The sequence below is a fragment of the Buteo buteo genome, chromosome 15 (genome assembly GCF_964188355.1).
Source record: "Buteo buteo chromosome 15, bButBut1.hap1.1, whole genome shotgun sequence".
In the NCBI taxonomy this organism is placed as follows: Eukaryota; Metazoa; Chordata; class Aves; order Accipitriformes; family Accipitridae; genus Buteo; species Buteo buteo.
This window is the reverse complement of record NC_134185.1, coordinates 4656522-4676788: the sequence shown is the minus strand read 5'-3', so window position 1 is coordinate 4676788 and position 20267 is coordinate 4656522. Positions and strand designations below refer to the sequence as shown.

Genomic DNA, 20267 nt, shown 5'->3' with positions numbered 1-20267 from the left:
TATACTTTGATAATAAGGATACATTTTCCTAAATATCATAAATACCATACAGTTGTCTTCACAGTTTCAGTCATGACAACCCTACAACTGTATCTAAGCATTTACAGATCATTTCAACTATAAGAGTTTTTCAAAGAGCTGACATGCATCTGAAGGTATTTCCATGGAGTACAAAAAAAAAAAAAATCAGTTTGCCTCCCTACGTAGGCTAATTTATTCAATATTCTCTTCTTTACATTGATCAGGATAAAAATTAGAAGTAAATACTGGTACTTTAACAGCAGCTAAATGGAAAAAAATTTTTTTAAAATGGCAATATTCCAGTACTCTGGAAAGAAAGTATTTCTACAAATGCATTGTTAGACATTTTCCAAAACCTTTTTCTTCTTGTCTTACAAGAAATGAAGCAGCAAATGCATATATAACCGTTAAAATTTTTTCTAATGATTACAAAAAGGTTTCTGTTCCAATTAAGATCTAAAAAAGTATATATATTCCAAAAAACCTGAAAGGCACCCATAAAACTCATCCACATTAACATATTCCTTAAAATATCAGATTGATTTTAACTGTATTATCAGTGTTGGTAAAAAACAGGGAATACATAATTTCCATTGATATTTTTTCCCAGGCTTCCCCCCTCAGCTATGTTGTTTATTCTAAATTGGAGCTCCTGCTTTTTGTTTCACCTAAAGTACATGTGAAGTACATCTGTGAAAATAAGGGACAAGCATAGTGTGATCACTTTGATAAATTCCCTACCTACATCTAACTTGACCCAGAGCACCGTAGTTTGCCTACCTGGGGCTACCATTCCTGCTACATTCAGAAGATTTTTCTCAAGGCTAAAGCCCAAGATTGTGGTAAAGAATTAGGCCTAACTGATACCAGAGTGTTTCCCACTACCAAACAAAACAAAACCACAAAAACAACAAAGAAAAAGCCAAAAAACAACTCAAACCAAAAAACCAAATATACCACTGTTCAAGGGTGTCAGCCTCTCAGGTCTTTCTATAAAAGAAGTCACAAGCCTGCACTGAGTCTGAGCAAGAAAACAAGAGTAACTATTTACTGATAACCCACTTAGAATAGCTGAGTAAATTGTAGCACTCATTTAGTCCTGAGCAGTGATACGGAAACAGCATTTCACATTTTCCCAATAATGATGGATCAGAAAGCTCTGAGATCTATGCATTTTAATAGATTTTAAATATTTTTTAAAGTCAGGCTGCTTCCAGTCAGCATTAGATTTTTCTAATGTATATCTGATTTCTACTTAAATGCATTATTCTATTTAAAATGTAACTAGCCATTAAAACTACAAATGCTTTTTTTGCCCATAACTTTATCCTGCATTGCTTTTCAGTGAACCATGAAAAAAAAATTTAATTTTTCATATTTGCCTATTTTTAGTCTGCATGTTTGATGGCAGTACTGGTCTCTGCACTAGCCAATTTTGTTATTATAGTGTGTATCTCTAAAAGCCAAATTTAGTAATACAACAGTCTTGTCAGAACACAAAATATCTCATAGAATTAACAATTATAAATAAAAAATTTGTAACAAAAGAAAAGATACATGAATCCTAAGCATCACAGAACCAAGAACTGAACCTTGACATATACTCTTGGGCTCCAACAGACAGAATACATTAACACAGATGTTGTACTGTTAGACAAACTTGAAAAGCTTATGATCGTGCCAAAATTAAGCTAAGAGAAATATTGTATTGCATGTTTTAAGAGAATCTATTGAAAACAAGTTTTATGATACGGGAAGCTTTTACCTCAAGCAACATGTAACAGGGGACAAAATCTGGGAAAGACCCTTAAATTTTTAAATGCCACCTCAGTGAAATTACCTGGTTAAGGAAAGCAACCCTTAGGGCATAGCAAGCCTGTTTCTGCACTTCTGTATTACCTGCTGATACCCAGAAGGGATTCATTTTACCAAATGACAACATACATACGCATCTCCAAGTTAAACTGGTCCTAACCCAAGCAGAAGGCATTGCTATTTCAAAGGTGATAACAAAATATAAGTGTGCTAAAAAGGTCACAGGTCACCCCAACAATGCTGATTTCGATTAAAAATAGGACACGGTGCTCTCTGCAAAAGTAAGCACGGTAAAGAAATTTCCAGAAGAAAAGAGCTTGCCATGACGTGAACTGTTCGGGTGTGGTGTCTGTGCTACAAGACCATTACTCATGGAAGTATCGTGCTAGCAAGTGCTCTGATGCTACCAAGACACTTGGCAGAGGGCTGAAAGTCCACAGCCGCCCCTCGGTTCCCCGGGAATCTTAGCCACCTCCTGGCAGGGTGGGAAGAGGGAAGGTGTCTCAAATGCCATCAGGACTGCAAAAGGAAAGCCTTAGAAACCGTCACCACCCCCTGCACAGGGGCACAGAAATGCATACCTCCACAGAATTCCCTTCCTCCGCCCGATCTTCTCAAACTCCCCATGGACCTCCATGTGCTTGACGTGTAGGGTAACATCCCCTCCTCCCTGCCAACAGCAGCCAGGAGCAGAAAAGCAGTGTACTGGACATGCAGAATGGAGGCTCTGTTTCCCCTTTTCTTCCTCCTCCCTGTCAGTCTCGGGCCCACTCGAAAGATGATCACCGAGTACCAGTCACGGCACTACACGTGGATGGGAGCTGGGCTGGTGCCAGAGCCAAGGAGGGTAACCCAGTTCAAGCGGCAGACTGGGACTTTCAGGATTTTGCCATAACTGTGATTTCAGGTTGCCTACCTCAAACCTGATGTTTGGTGGCCTTGAAGAAAGGCGGGTGAATGTGAGTGTGCATGAGTTATCTATTGCTAAAATATTTCACGATTGCATTTTGTTCCTATCTCAGAGAGATTATGCCATTTACATTAGTCAATGAAAGAAAACCCCAAGTAGGAAGAAATAAAATGGTGTTCCCTCTCCTGAGCGGTAACAAGCATCTCTTCAGCTTGTCTGGATTCTATCCTTGCTGCTATGAAAGGTAAGCAATTCGTATTAGTCTGAAATACAATAAAGCAAAATCCAATTACTCCTTCAAACATATTAAGGCAGCAGTGGACTACTATATTAGACACCTAGGCTCTCTGTTTACAAAGATTTGGGAATATTTTGAACTTTTAAAAGTAGTATAATTTTAAACAATTCTTCCTATTTTCTACTTTGGAATAAAAGAAGGGTAACTGACAGTGTAATTCAAACCACAATTGTATTTTACCTCTTAAATGAAGCAATTTTCCCCCTACTTCAACAATGCTTAATGAATGCAACACTTCTCTAGTTTCCAAGTTTGGGGTTTTTTCCTTCTAAAATGAAACTATCGTTCAAAGATCCATTTTCTCAGATGGGAAAGGCCGCATAAACCCTTACTCTTTATGCCCACCCTTGCGCTCGTTTCCCTGTCGAAGTTCACTGCCTAGTAAGATGGAGTAGTAAATTACATGTTAGGCCATACTTAAATAATGTAGGTATAGAGGAGTGTGTGTCTAAGCATAAATACACCTATATAAATAAAAATATATAAACTGGATTGTATGCCCCAGAAATAGCCATACCCAAAAAAACGAACAAGGCTGTGAACTTCAGTAAAGGCTGACATTCTCAAAACTGCTTTGCCAGAAAAAGCACTCACCAACTTACTGTAGTGAACACACAGCTACATGATTAAACAGCTGGTTTGCCATACTGCCTGTGTTCGCTACTACAGTGCACCTCACTGCAAGCAACAGTCTGGAACTCAGCAGAGCAATTACACCCTCAGAAAGAGGGGCCCAACGCACCCTAGGACTTCTCATCAAGGTATTACAGAGAATGAAGGAAGCCAAAGTCACCAGAAACAGTAACTATCTTACCCCTGTAACACAGAAAAATATACTCAGAAAGGACTCAAAGTACACTGTTGAAGAACTACCCATCACTGAAACAGAAAAACACAATATAAAGAGTCAGAAGCAAGCTATTTTTTGGATCATAACACTTTCCTGTTATGTACGTAATAGACAACGTATGTTGAACTTACACAACCTAGCAATAGCTTTCAAGAGATACAAAAGAAAGCATTTAGTTCTGTATCAAAAAGGTTTTGACTGTAAAAGACATTTTAACATATGTAATGTTTTCTACATTTCTCTTATGTAGCTTTCAAAAAAGAAAAGTGACAGAATTCTTGGTGAAACTGTTTACTTACATTGAAGGCATTAACTGCATTTTTATCATAATACTTCTTCTTTTCGTACTTATCCCTGATGAAAAATTCCACAGCTCTGGAAGTAGCTAGTTTAAGGAAAACACACATTCAGATAAATAGCAACATTAATCTAAAAAGCTGACGGGTTATTCAAATTAAAGAATTGCACCAGATTCTTGCTCCACCTCATTTTGTCATTTTAAAACAACAAAACAAACAGCTCTACGCAGAAAAATGGCTACTGCAGTATCCAAAAAGAGCTTATTTTTACTACAGAGAATTAAGCAGTTTAATCTCTTAATGAAACAATATGAGGAAAATATACTAGAAGTAACTCAGTGTTCCAGTTAGGATATTTTCACTTGGTATTTATAAGATACAGGGCTGCAGTACTGCAAATACTTGAACAAAGGTATTCATATATGGTAAATAATTATAGTTATCCATCATAACTTGGGGAAAAAACACTTTCTCTTCAGATTAAAGGTGAAATGCATGTACCTGTTCTCTGATTTGCACAAATTATATCATCCATCAAAAGCTGATCATAAACAGTTCTCTGAGAACATTAAGTCTTCCATGAGAGCCTCCTATTCTAACAAACATCTCTGTGGAAGGGAAAGAAAACTAAAACACTAGTGATAAAAAGATACTGAAGCAAAGGTGGAAATAGCAGCAAGCATACTGATGAAGACGATCAGAACTGACAACTCACTAGCTCAAACACAAAAAGAACAACTAGTTGTTTTCCTCAATTATTCCCTCAGCTTCATAAAGCAGCTCTTCCAAAGCAGTGTGAATACGTTTAACTCTACTAAAGCTGATTCTCTGGTACCTGTAGAATAAATTCTAACTAATTTGTTCGGCAATGTGATTATCCATTCAGAAATTGAAGTTGCAACTGTGGAAGCTCTGATTCATTGCATCTTAAACTTCCGTAGCAATTTTTCCTCAATCAATGGAAAGATACCTTAGCTCCACGTACTGTCTCTTAAGATTAACACTGAACTCAGAGCACTCAGTTCCTTCATTCTGTGCATCAAATTATATCATCAACAATCACAATTAGTTTCAAATTGTATGCAAATGTCACCTGAAGACACTGCTTCGTAAAAGTTACAAAACCCAAAACATTCTTTTCTACCTCTTTCCAAATATATCTACATTCTCAAGGGCATCTTGAGCACTTTGAACGTGCAACTATCTCAGTACTAATATCGCATTATTCTTTACACATACCAAAGGACTGTCATTTTGCCAAAAAATCAATGTATATAATCAAATTACAGATGAATGGAACTTGTATAATATGCAACTCCCACAACTTTTGAAATTTAGCAAAGACTAAACAAGATTCCCTCAGAAAGTTTATTTTCAACTTGCAGTACAAATTACTGCACTATATAATCTAAGTTGGGGGGAGGAGACAGAGAAAGTGAATTTAATTTTTTCCCATGCTTTTGGGCTGTAACTGGATAACTGTATTAAACTAAATTAGATGTAAACAAAAATGATTCAAAACTTGATTGTTATAAAATATCTTAGAACAACCTATTCTTTCTTCAAATAAAAAGTTATACTTATTTGCCACAATTCACATTTTCAGATGGCACACTTATTTTGTCAAGTGTTCTAAGCTTTTGTTGCTCAGATTTTGGTGTTAGATAGTTTAGTTCTTTTGCATAAATATTTCCCTATTTTTAGCAGTTTCCCAGAATGCACACTTGATATTTCAGACAATTAGAAAGTTTTAATTTGAAAATTATTAACACAGAACCATAAGTATTTAAATTTCATAGCGTTTAGTTTTTCAGGATGCTATTACACTGCGGTATTAAGTTATGCATTTTGAAAAATATCCACTTTATTCAAGTTACCCCATTTCAATATGCATGAATTTTTTGACCACGTAAGTTTTTTTAGAGCAATATCCTACCATGTTCTTGCTAACAACGGAATTTAAAACAACCACAACACATGCCAAAACTGTCTTAAGAAGTGAGTAAAATGAAGAGACAAAAAAATGATTCAGTGCACTCTTGAAAAAAACCACTTTCAAACAGGAAGCTAAAGCTGCCATACAAAAAACCATCAAGATGATCCTCAAAGTTAGCTTCTACACCACAGCATCCCTGTGAAGTACAAGGGAAGAATAATAAAAAAAAAAAAAAAAAAAAAAAATGCCCAGAAAGGTCAGTCTTGTGATTAAGAAGCAGAAGTGATGGGGGACCTTTAGCCAGACATTTTGGGCAGATCCCACATACACGTTTCTCCTGTGTCTCCATTCTACTATCCAAAACCCAGAAATAAGTATATTATAGTGCTACAGGAAGTTAAGCGCTAATGTAGAAGAACATATACACAAGTGATCATTACATGCAAAGAGGTTTCAGAGTTCATCCAAAAGAATATTCAGAATATTCATAACCAAAATATTGATGAGACGCAATGCTGATTTTGTAGTGATACAAAGGGCAAAGAGGAAAGGCAAAAAAGCCCATAACACAACAGCTTGTCATGAATGTCAAGCAGGTAAGTAGCTGCCAAAGTTATGGGGAAATTGAGAAATGAAACAAAAAATGTTGGCATCCTCTCTCCTGGCACTGTATTTTTAATAAAGAAAACACATGCAATGGAATATATTCAACTGACAAAGTCCACTACTTAGAAACAGACAACTGTTCAAAAAGCTATATAATTATTTCAAGGTATACAGTGTCAACAAAGGAATTATTTGGAAGTCTAAAAATGAGACTTTTGTTCCGATCTGACAAGAAAAGCTTAGAGTACAGCATTATTGCTTCTCCTGCAATAGCACCAGTGAATTCAAGTTAGCTGCAGTAAGAACAAAATATACATCTTCAAGATCCACTTTTGAATAAGTTTTAGTCAAAGTATTTCAGTCTTATGGCTGAAAAAGTTCTAGAATATTACAGCTGGAATATTACAGTGCTATCTGGTTCTAGTTACTTTGTTCTTATGCATATGTATGTTTAATTTAAAAGCTACTGCAATATGAAAAAACATATCTGTTTTTCTCAAGTGCATTTTATAATGGAGTCTAACCCTTACAAAAAATAATCTTCTGCGCATAGCATATTGAGCATAGCATCTAATAAACAGAAGAACCAAAATCACTTTTGGATATAGAAAAGGAAAATTCAGATCCAGTTACGATTAAGTCCGTTTGTCAGCCTCCATAGCCTGTATCATCATCAGGCTAAGAGAGCTGGGGAAAGATTCAGCTCACTTAACAGTAGGTGTTTAGGATGTCATTACAGTTAAAGAGTTCCAGTAAGATCAGGTGAAGCAAATCCTACCTGTGGAGTAACTTCACTAAATCAGGAGCTAATACAAATCTAAATTAATGCCGTTAAACATTATCCTAAAGATTCAGTACATTCAAAAAAGGTATTTTTTGAGGAAAGCTATTTATTGGTAGTAGACAATTCTTCTTCCAACCCTCTCCTTCGTGTACATGGTGATAACCACACACCAACACAAGTGGTGGCCATCAGGAAGGTTTGGTTTATTTAGATATTCCCATGCTAGTCGTCTTTGCTCACCCACTTCATAGAATGTATACACTTCAACTCCAAAACATTACAGAATAGTTAATCTAGAGGAAAAAAATCCATACTTCACTTGAGTAAGATTCAGTGGCTTATTTTACTTCACCATTCAGCTCATTATTTCCTGTTCAAATGCTTCTAACTTCAGCTGGCAGTTATTCAAGATAAAGACAGAATATTCAAAAGCTCTCTAGTATCACTCTAAACTCCTACATACAGGGAATTTATGAAGTCACCTGTTCTGAAAGCAAAAATAAATGGGTCTTGCCAAATCTCATTACAAAGTAGATTTGCTATAACTGAAGTAATTTAAACCTTTTCTGAACCATTCCCAACTTCTACCGTCATTTCTTATACAACAATATCAATGAAATAAATAAGGTGAGCTGCCAAATGTACCAGTTCCTTGAAACAGTCATAACACCTAAGTTGCATTAAAAGTCATTTCAATGTGAAAGCTAAAACAAAAAGGATACTGATCTGTTTGAGGTCTTCGGAAGTTCTCTGGTAGATTAGCTTCATAGAGTAGTCTTGCTTTAGTATTTCCCATTTCCTGCATGCACTAAAGGAAAGTAGTAGAAAACAGTTAGTTCATGTCCATCAATACTTTAAATCCTGAAACAGTCAGAATGCTATTGGTGTGCTTAAATGACACTGCAAGTTTTTAACTTAGAGACCGCTCTGCTGCCCTACGTCTTGGGAAATGCTCCCACATGACAGGAGGGCTGCCTGCCAAGACTTGCTGGACAAAAGCTAACAACATAGATGCTGTTTACAGTATAAACTAACCCATCCAGTGAAAGATGGCTCTTCAGACCAGGAGGAATAGGAGTAAGAAAATTTATCTGGTAGCAGAAAGAGGCTTCAGAGACTGGAGCATACCTGGAAAAGCCAGTACTTGGTACACTAAAAGAATGTAATCAAGAATCAGATGTGTGAACACTACCTTACTGTCACCTATGGAAAAGGAAAAGGCTTACAACATATTTTCTACAGATACAACAAAGAAGCGGTTTTCAGAGTCCCCATGGCAAGGTACAATACATCTACAATATAAAAAAAAAAAGATAGCTAAACCAATTTCTTAAGTGAGTTTTCAGAACTTAAACTCATTACAGTAGAAATATAACACATTAAGAACTACTTTGATTGTAAAACGTTTAAGTTGGGGCATCACAATAAACTCAAATCTTTTCAAAAGGACTCCTGGCATTCCCTCCAAACTGAAAACATTTTAGGATATTTTACCTGTATTTGCTCTGGTGTCCATTGGTCCAAGTTGACAGACTTGACCCTTGATATATGGACCCCAAGATTTCGATGTATTCCAGCACATCTGATGCAAATAAAAACACCGGTGTTCCAAGAGGCCCATCTTGGACCTAAGGGGAATGGGGAAATAAATTAGTTATTTTCAAAATTCCATATGCTGTGAACATTTTTTCTGGCATAATTCTATACTGACAACAGGAACAAATAAGTCTGAATAAAGGCTTACAGCTCTTTGTCTAGGATATCTATTACTTCTAACAGTCTCCATTGTTAGCAATTTTATTTACAGCTTTCTACTTCTAAGTGATGTCACATAACATTAGAGTTAGCCAGATTAAGGTAGGAAGTCATATGTTGTGTCCACTGGCCTCCACCTCCCACTTCCCCCATCTCCCCCCAAAAAAAACAAACTAACTTTAGAAAGGTGGCTTACTACTAACAACAAGATTTTGCTTACATCTTGAATAATCCTTACAGCTACGTATCAGATGCAAGCATCAACAGAAATCAGTAGAAGTTGCCCCTTTTTCTCCAATTAGGAAGCTTCCTAAGACATGCATCTGTACTTAACTTGAAATTAAATGCAGGACAAGCTTACATTAACACAACAAATCCTTTAATACCTCATACAGCACAGACTTTACAACAGTAGCATACAAACTCTTACAGAATGATTATACAGAGATTTACAAAACCAACTGATGAAAATATCCATTACTAAGAATGGTAGAAAACTGAATACCCTTGATTACTAAACTACAGCACGAGTTGCCATTCACAGCTCAATGCTTTTTCTCACAGAATCAGGTTGATTTATGAACATTAGCATTGTTTCTCATGTGTGTTGGCATGTTGAGACAGACCTAAAGTATGCTGGCCTGAACTCCCACTGTGACACTTGGGATGTTTGACTTGAAGTTACTACAGAGTCTCAAATTAAACACATTTATATCGTTTTATTCCAGCTCTGTACACCACCACTATTAAAGGCACTGCTTTAAAGTCCATCTAGTTCTGAGCTCTAAGGAGTTAAGTTTTGATGGTTAAGTAATACTTAACCGTCAAAAGCAAGGAGGTGCATTGAAGAGTTGGAAAACATTTTGAGCAATTATTTTCCAACTTTGTATGACAGATCCGCATTTAGACCACTCATGCAACTACAACAGTTTGCATTCCGATATTAATATACTGTACAAACACTTTCCTGGAGCCCAGAAAAGAATTTTATGCCTCCCTCTTCTGATCTTTAGCTTAGGACTGTGTTGGGTTGACCCCAGCCAAACACCCACAGAGCTGCTTGCTCACTCTCCTCTCCTGCTGGACAGGGCGAAAAGAGAAGGAAGGTGAGAAGACTTGCAGACTGAGATAACAACAGTTTTAATAAGTTAAGCAAAAACTCCACATAAGCAAAGAAAAAAAAAAAAGGTATTTCTTCATTACTTCCCATCATCAGGCAGGTGTCCAGCCACTTCCTAGAAAGCTGGGCCTCAGCACACACAACTTGCTTTTAAAGACAACACCATAACCAAGAATGTCCTTCTTCCTCCTCCTTTCCTTGAGCATTTAGTGCTGAGCACATCATCATATGGTATGGAATGGTCAGAGTCACTAGCTGTCCCAGCCGTGTCTCATCCCAATTTCTTGCCCACCCACCCCTAGCCTACTTATCTGCAGGGGGGGTGCAGAACAGGAGAAAAAAAAAAAAAAAAGCAAGCCCTGATAATGTGCAAGCACTGTTCAGCAATAGCCAAAACAAAGAAGCAGGAGAAACCCTTTCAGTTAAGACTCCGTTCTTTTGAATTGGTATTCAAAAATCCCAAGACACATTCACAGCTCCCGGGATTTGTTGCAAGAAGCCTTGCTCTTACTAGTGGAAATACTGGCTATGTTTTGGGTAGCCACCTTGCTTTAATTTGTCTTGAACAAGATTTCAAAAAGTCAGACCGCCTGATGCCTACTGCTTGACCTTTAAGACCAAAATGATTAAGATGACTGGCAGTTCTCAAAATAAGTGCTACCATCATAAGATTAGATTTCAGGGGTCAAGAGATCTAAGTTACTCATTGAAACCAACACATCATTTCCCACATGGCACTTCTACATTAAAACTACTACTTGTCAGGTAAGAATAAACAGTCAAGCTGTTTGCAATGTGTCTTAAAACAGTTCAACAGCTAGCAACCTGTTGACCTGCCTTTTTGTTTTCCACTATGAAACACTACAAACACAAAATAGTCACCCTGTCCTTACAGTCTGTGTAGATCTATAGTACAGGAAGATCCCACGTACAATTTATACTGCTTTATGTTTTAGTGCTCCAGGATAGAGTTTTGCAGGCCATTTGACTCAACATATTAAGTTTCAGCTAAAGTAGCACACCAGAAGAAACTTAACCAAAAAACCTCCTTAGCCGCTCCATTGTAGATAAAGTACCTCACCTTATGCAATTTTTTAATGTAGCCATGACAGTTTAGAAACAAAACGATAAGGCACGGTCTTGTGTTCCCAACAGCTACTCCAGTTTTCCCCCAAACTACCCAACCCAGGGATGTGCCTTCTTTAGAAGGAAGCCAGTTTTGGTCAGGTTACTATAGGGACAGGAGGTATTTACCTGTAGTATCTATATGCTGTCCATATTTTTATCCTATTGGGTGTTTACACAGCCACTATAAAGTTTTTACCACAACAGAGTTTTTACAACTACACATCATGTGATCTTCCTATTCTTCAGGTTCTTCCTCAGCTATGACATCCCAGATAGGCAAGTTCTACACTAATGAGACAAGACTGGAATGAGGGCTTGACATGACTGAAGACTATCTTAATAAATGAAGAGGGAGATCATTAACTCTGTCGTTTAATATTTTAACTTAGAATTTTGTTAACAAGAAGAAAGATCATAACACAACTTGTGAATTAGCTGGTTTTCTCCTGGAAAAGAACAGTTTCTTATTTTCCTAGAAGCTCAGATTTCATTATTTTGTGCTTATTTCTGAAATAACATAGGGAAATCAAATATATTTAAGCAATAAAGTAAAAAATTAAGCAGTGGAGTAACAGACAAACCTGAGGCCAGAAAAAAAAAGTTCACTTGTAATATCTGTATTTCAGACTAATGACAATATGCAAAATTAAACACTTCAAATGAAAAATGTTTTAATTAATACAAATCAATTACAGCCACAGTTAAGCAGTAGGCAAAAAGTTACAAAATGTTTTCTGTGTGGGCATCAAAGCAGCTGTGCTTCACTTAACCAAACAGTCAACTAAATCTTAGTCTGTAAACCATCCTGTGTGAGAAATGTTTAACAGTAATTTGGACTGATTCAATACACAATTTGTAGTTATCTCAATTCTGTATGAAGTCAGGATCCTTATTTCTGTACACAGGAAATATCTTGCACTTAATAGGACTAATCACGTTTCTTCTCATTGGGTCCTTAAAGATACATTTGTTTTTCTTCATTAAAATTTAGAAAGTAACCTAGTTTATCTGCTGGATGTATTTTGCTAGCCAATTAAGATGACAGACACTTGGCTTCAGAAATGAAGACTGGATGTTAAGAATCTTGATGACTGCTGTTTTATGCTATTTAAGACACCTTTATATGTCAGTACTAATGCCTACCTAACAAGAACTGCATTATACAGTGCAACTCCAATCAGCCAATATTAACATGAAATACTGCTTGACATAAATTTTAATGCAATTGTAATGTTATTCTTTTGAAAGCCATTTGAATACAAACTTTCTACTAGAAGAGCTGAGCTGCACTTCAGCAGCTTGATGCACTGCTATCAATGTGCCACTCTGATATAAAAATACACTTCAAGTAATTTCTTCAGTCATTTAAGATATGAATAATTTCACTGCTTAAAAATATTTTCAGCCTCTTTCATCCTTTGCTAAAGTTAATTTAAGGGAAAAAGCAATAGGACTTGTGCTGTCCTGAAAATGACCAATGCTTATACTAGAATATATACTAGGATACTGTGAAGTCCTTGAAACACTGTCTGGATGAACCAAGGAAAAAACTTCAGCAACCCAAAGACAACCCTTACACATACCAAGACCCTGCCTTCCAGGACATAGGTGGACATCTGCCTGCTGATAGGAAGGAGTGAATGACTTTCTTTTTATGCTTCACTTGCATGTGCAGCTTTTGCTTTCCTTATTAAACTGCCATGATGTCAAGCCACAGGTCTTTCCACCTTCCTTCTATTTTCTCCCATTCCACAGGAAAGGAGAACGCATGAGGGGTAGGGTGGGCGTTTGGCTGCTCAGGGGGGGTCAACCTACCACATCCGCTACTACATTAGTTTGTGCTCAGGAACTGTACACCAAGTTTGGAATGGAAACTAGAATTCAATTAAACTCTCAGGAACAGCACCAGTTGTGACACATTTAGAGTATTTAAGGAGTCCTTTATTAAAGACAATCTAGACTCTAAAAATGAAAGAAATATGTAGCCACAAGACAACATTTCCCAGTATGTCTTTAAGTTTTTAGAATTGCTGGGTAACTTGTAAATTTAAGTAACAACCTGAAGAGAGCTTTTTCCAGTTACAGTAGACTTCCACGCCAGTATAGTTATTGTACAGAACAAACATTCTCCCTACTTGCAGAAATATCTACAGCTACTAAAATATCCTAGAACATTTCAAAAACTGACTTCAGCTGTTTAAAGCTTAAGCAATAAAGAGCTTGAAAATCATTTACATAATTTTAGACACAAGTCTTCACATAAGTCGATTTCAAGCCAACTTTTAAAATGCTGAAAAAGTTATCCATCTTCACATGACATTCTTTTATTCTAAAATGCACTTCAAAGTGTGAATTTTGTGAAAAAGGTATCATTTTTACATATTCTCTAGCGAGATGAAAGCTTTTGTCCCAATGTATTTCAAAAATTTTCCCACACTTCCCCTCTTCAGGATATCATTTTTGATGAGGTATTTCTCCTCCATATTATTTAAACTGGACTAGTACCTTGCACATGCTTAAAGTGTGTGCATATACTCCTTTATATCCCTTTCTTCCCCATCCGCATAACTCATTCAGTTTGGGCCATATGTTCTACTCCATTATACTAGAAAGCTGACACTGCAAGAAAGAAGATGCTGCAATAAATGTTCACAGCATTGCTGACACACCCTGCTAATTTAATTAGAGCTGATAAAACCAACTTTTTGTGGGTACAGCTGATATAGATCTTTGGGCAAGAATAATGAAAGGAATGGTAATGCTGAAGCTAGTGTAGTGCATTTCCAAAGGAAACACAAGACAAAACACATTAGTTTTTAGAAGTCCCAGGTTTAAGTTTTATTCCAAACTGCTCAAATTTTATTTTGATTCAGTGGATGCAGTCTTGTACCATGTACAAAACAAGGCTTACATGATAGTGCTCATTTAAAATACTGAGAAAAAGGTACTTTTACCTGCATTACAAAAACAATGGAAGCCTCATATACTAACTGTATATGAATCCAAGCAGTCAATACAGTGTGAAACATTGCTTTAGCTTTCTATTTGATTAGTTTGTATAAAAATCCTTTAACTGCTTTAAACTTCTCAGTCAACATTCCATCCCACACTCAGCTTCTACCTGCAGTAAGAAATTAGTGAGAAAGGTTATACACTACCAGACTGGGCAGGAGTAGCAGTACCTGTCACGCAAACAAGTTAAAAAAAAAAAGAAAACAAACAAAAAAGACCACATCAAAAACAGGCAGTGGAGAGCAGCACAAAGTAAAAAGAGGGAAAAGGAAACAAAAGTACTGGGATATGACTGAATTGGGAGATGTCCACAAAGGAGCAAGTATAAGATTATTGCAGATATGAGTACAAAGTAGGAAAATTATGGTGGTTGCCTCCCTTACCGCAGTAATTCAGAGTTTCCTTCCCTCCATCACTCCACTACCATCTGTTCAGCTTCCTGTAACTGCAGGTTAATACAAAAACACTTCCTTTTGCTGCAGCACAGGTGGTACCCACTCTTACTAAACATCTCAATTTACAGAGAGCAAACAGAGGTCAGAATTGGGGTAAAAAGAGCAAGCACACAGCCTTTCAATTTCATATTTGCCATCAAAGGGAAGGGTGACACTTTTACACCTCAGCAAACTACTCTGAACCCCTTACACTATGTGCATAAAACCAGGTAGCCAAGAGACTAATAAGTTTGAGACAAAAGTTTTAAATGAAGAAAGCTTGTCAAGCCTAAGTTTAAATAAGGTTTGTATTACAGAGGCACATAAAAACATAGTTAGTTTTCACTTTACATTCTTGCAGTTACCAATTAGCAATTCTACAAGGAAGGAAGCCAGGTATTACATATAACAGAGCACTAACTGCTTTGCATTTCAATATAGTCTGTAGCAAATTTATCTTGGGCCAACATCTTCAAAGACTTCTGACTGACTACAATTCTTTCTTTCACTCAACTGCACCCTGCCTATCCTCTGACCATAAAGCACAGTGAAGTAATTTTAATTCTCTTCTGTTTCTCCAAATTCTGCTGCTGGTTGACAGACTTTATTTGTCAAATAACTGGCTCCATCTTGTGGAACAGAGAATTAACTGCAAGAAAATCTACACGTCTCTTCTGATTCATCCTGAGTGGTTGCTAGCCAGTTCCTAAAAAACTAACACTTTTTGGCCAAAGACTTACCAAAAAGCCCTAGTGGTTGCATCAGTACAAGCATGCCCATGCAGTGCTCACTCTCTCTGCATTACTCCCCCACGCGATTCATACTGCACAAGTGTTCTGCTACTCAAGATTTCAACCAGGTTATCAATGAATATTTTCCAGAAACTTCTTTAATTCCTACAAGCTGAGATACAGATAAAGATCATGAAGAGAAGACAAGCACTCTTGTACATCAGATACACAGAAAAGATGGAAAATGAGCAAGCAGCAGTTGTATTTTGTGTAATTCAACACAAGAAGAGCTAAGTAACACAGTCCCTCCTCCAGTAGCTACCCAGGGAAGAACAAAAGAACAAGGCAGAACTGTAGTGACTCCTCTGAGCTTCTCTCCTTGAAACATAATGCACTAGAGACAGGGATTAAGTCAAGGTGATACTAAAATGCTCAAAAGCAATACAATTACTATCATCCATTTTCAGTCTAATCCTGCTGCTTCAAAGACCATCTCCTACTAACTTTGTTGAAGGCAGCTTAGTCCTCCCCCTGAAAGGTAGAATCACATCCACCATCTCCAACCATTTTTCACAGACTCTCAGTGGGGTGGGGAAGAGGAAAAAAAAAAAAAAAAATCCAAGAAAACACACACCCCCCCCCCAACACAAAAAGCTTAACTGCAATGTTAGTCATGTCCACTGAATTAGTTTGTGAATTAAAGAACAAATCTTCTTAGAAAGAATAAAAGATCTTGCAGATCTTGCATAGAGACGTTGAAGCAAAGGAAACTGCAAGAACCACAGCACAAGAATCTTTATTCTCAAATAAAATGTTCTTCCAGGTCCTTGAACCTTTAGTCTTTTGAGACTACTGATATGGGACTATTTACCCATCACTTGATCCACTGAATTAGTTTCTGATTAAGCAAAACAAACAGCCTGAAGCACATTCTTGTGTCACATCTACTCCCCATTAAGTTTGATTTCTTTTCCTCTACAGTAGAGCAGGCTTCCTTTACATCCACACCCAAAGACTAGGAAAACTATGCAATTGCAGTCTTTACATGCTTTTCAGATGTCAAAGTCTAAGTATGTTTATATAAACCAGTATTTTGCTGCAAAGGCAACAAAAGGCCGTAGCTTAAACGTATCTCTAGCCTTTAGAAGTCTCTTACAGCTGGCTTAGTAAGCCTGTGTTTTTATAGTCAAGGCCAGAATTTGAGAACTTAAAATTTGCCATATGAAAAAAAAAAGTGGGGGAGGAGTTTAACCAAGAGGGGCTATTTTAGTAGCTATAAATAAAATCAAACTCAACAGCATGAAGTTGCACTGAAGGCAGACAATTCAAGCAACTAAACACATTGTTCCAGAGCCCAGCTTGACAACAGCTGAGATGTGTGGTTCAAGGTATATTGCAAGAACAGTGGGAAGACAAGCCTTAGAAGCATCACTTGGCTATTTTTAGCCAGTGTCTGATAAGTGGTACAGAGTTTCAGGGACAGAAATCTGGCAAGTTTGTCTTTTCTATCTGGATAACCATTTTTCATTAAGAAGTCATCAACAAATCCATTAAGCTCAGTCCTACTCATAACTCCAAAGAGGCTGTGTAGAAATATTCAGAATAAAACTCTTCCCCTGCACAACCTGTCCCACCTCTAGAAGTCAGGGAGAAGTATGTATCAACCAGTTTCAATTATTCCTTCAGCTTACTGATCCATTTGCTTCAATAGCATCATTTCCTGTTAGCAGCACTTGGTACTTTCTAAAAAAAGACAAGGTTATGTAGTGTCTTACAGTATTAGTAGGAAGCTTCTGGAGCTGGTCTTGACTGCAATTTTTCCTTTGTCAGCAAGGAACTGCTAAAAGGCTTACTGTTTTAAGTGTACAATTTATATTCCTTTTATATGCAGAAATAAAAGGAAAACTGGGGAACAGAGAGCTCTTACAAAATGTTTTCTTAAGTTGATAGCTAAGCATCAAGTAAAAGCATCACTGATAAGAGAAAAAAACATGTGTAGATCTATGCTACTCTGTCAGGATGTAGCAAGAGCCCCCCTGCATAACCAGGCACAGGATAAAGGTTATTAGAAGCATCTGCTGCTGCAAAAAAAGTCTTCAGCCAGCAATTGAATTTCTTCCTTTAATGATGACAAAAACCTCAGAAATAAAATTTGTTTGCGAGATGGGTTTATAATATAGCCTGTTTGCCATAAACAAGAATGAAAGGTTACCCTTCTCCATCAGAGACAAGTTACCTAGTAATTGCATTAGTCAGCTTCCTTTTACCATTTTTACTCAAATACAACCGAAGAGACTCTTAAGTAAACACTCCCCAAACTATACAACCTCTGTGCAGCCCTCAGTGACTTGAGAGATGCCCTTCCTTGTACATTCAAAGCAGGTACATGCACCTCCATGACCTCTCCCACGTGAACCTATGTTTGAAAAAGATACAGAGAGAGAAACCAGAGATCCAAGTCTGTAGACAAGAAGCAGAGTGCCAAATTTCAGGCTCTGGACTGTAGAAATACACCAAAACCATCTGTAAAGACAGGCCAGTTAATTTCTTGTACCAACCCTCTCTGCTATGCTGGTTTGTGCTGGGGTAGAGTTTATTTTCTTCAGAGGAGTCCTGTGTTTTGGATCTGTGACCAAACCAGCGTTGGTAACACACCGATGTTTTAGCTATTGCTGAGCTATTGCCCTGCCAGCAAGTAGGCTGGGGGTGGGTATGAGTCTGGGAGGGGACACAGCCGGGACAGCTGACCCCACTGACCAAAGGGACATCCCATACCATACGACATCGTGTTCAGCAATAAAAGACGGAGGAAGAAGGAGGAAGGGGGGACATTCAGAGTGATGGTGTTTCTCTTACCAAGTCACCATTAGGCACGATGGAGCCCTGCTTCCCTGGAGATGGCTGAACACCTGCCTGCCCATGGGAAGAGGTGAATGAATTCCTTGTTTTGCTTTGCTTGTCTGCATGGCTTTTGCTTTACCTATTAAGCTGTCTTTATCTTGACCCACGAGTTTTTTCCACTTTTACGCTTCTGATTCTCTCCCCCATCCCACTAGCAGGGGGGGACAAAGCAAGCAGCTGTGTGGTGCTTAACTGCTTGTTGGGATTAAGCCACAACATCCATGTTTGCTGCAGACTTACTCACCTACTCTCCTCCCCTACATGCTGTCTTCCCTCACTTCCTTTGTGGATTCAAGAGACCAGACCAAATAGATTTTTATGCTGCACTATTCACCCCTCTTGCCTATAGAAAGCCTATCTGCCGACCCCCAAACACTAATACATTGCAGTTCTCAGGCACGGGAACAGCCTACCATGCAAATGCAATCCCATTCTTGGACGATCCCTGAGTTTTACTGTAACAACATTATTAATCTTCAGAGCTGCACTTTCTGTGGACCTCAGGGTATTAACTTAACAAAGACCATGGGAAAGAACAGGCTGAAGAGGACAGACAGAATCAAGCCTTTCCCCCACTTCAAACTCCAGTGGCATGGACATAAATCCTTTCCACAAGTCCCCAGGACTTGCATGCCAGCCTAGCTGCGCCCCAATACCGTACTCTCCCAAAGTCCCAGCAAACAGCTCAGACCTTGGAGTCCTTCAATACCCATCCTCGTAGCTGGGTTTGGGCCAATCCACAAAACACAAGGTATGTGCTCAGTGAGATGTTTAACATCTGCTATTTAAAAGATACAGCTACTGTATTTCCTCAGCGAGGGAATAAAAACTATAAAATAATTTAGGTGTGAATGGACTTCCTGAGGTCATTTAGGCTAACTTGATGCTCCAGATTAGGTTTAATTAGACCAATCTGCTCAGGGCTTTGTTCAGCTACCTTAGAGGTATTCAGAACATGTTCCACCACCTCTCTGAGGAAAACTTGGTCCAGTATTTGACCACTTCATGGTTTAAAAAATGAAAACTTCTTTATATCCAATCACAATGCATCATGCCACACAAGGCTGAAATGTGCTTTGCATTTTTCTAAAGGCAGCTTCTTGCTTACTAAAACTATGGCAGTCTGCTCTGAGATGATACTAAATTAAATATAATTCAAATTAACACAGTTAAGCATTCCAGCATGACAGACAATCATCAACACTCAGACATCATATGCCATTCTATCAGCTACATCCAACTGGGAAAGGAAGAAACAAATTTACTTTTAAGTAGTGTTCTTCACAGCTGTTTTAACTAGATTTGTGTTACACAAAGAAAACCCTTGCTCTCCCTTTTTTTGAAAGTTATTTTTTCCAAAATGATTGCAGAAGCTGTGGCTGTAAAATATTTTTCCTCAAAATACCATTTTCTTCAGAAGCAGGAAGAGAAACCGAATACAATACCAAAGTACTCAGCTGCATTTAGTCTGGCATACAGAATTGTGACTAAGTGTTCAGAGTGGAATCAAGGTTGCTTGAGAAGTACCAGTTCTCAAAAAGGACTCCCAAAACTTTGCAGGATCCTCTAGCATGTGACCTTGGATCTGTCGTATTTTTTGAAGCCTTATTTAAGACCAAACACTTGACAGAATCGTTTCGCTGTATAAACATATTTTTGAAGTAACC

At 37.7% G+C, this 20267-nt stretch overlaps 1 protein-coding gene across 2 annotated transcripts in view; it reads right to left on the bottom strand.

Moving 5' to 3' along the window:
- The window catches only part of SMAP1 (small ArfGAP 1), an 88704-nt gene that overhangs the window by 54346 nt on the left and 14091 nt on the right, over positions 1 to 20267 (bottom strand). For both annotated transcript variants that reach the window (XM_075046437.1, XM_075046438.1), the window contains exons 2-4: positions 9014 to 9147; positions 8242 to 8327; positions 4194 to 4269 (exon numbers count right to left, since the gene is read on the bottom strand). In XM_075046437.1, coding sequence (XP_074902538.1) covers positions 4194 to 4269; positions 8242 to 8327; positions 9014 to 9147 — 296 coding nt within the window. The remainder of the gene's footprint in view (positions 1 to 4193; positions 4270 to 8241; positions 8328 to 9013; positions 9148 to 20267) is intronic.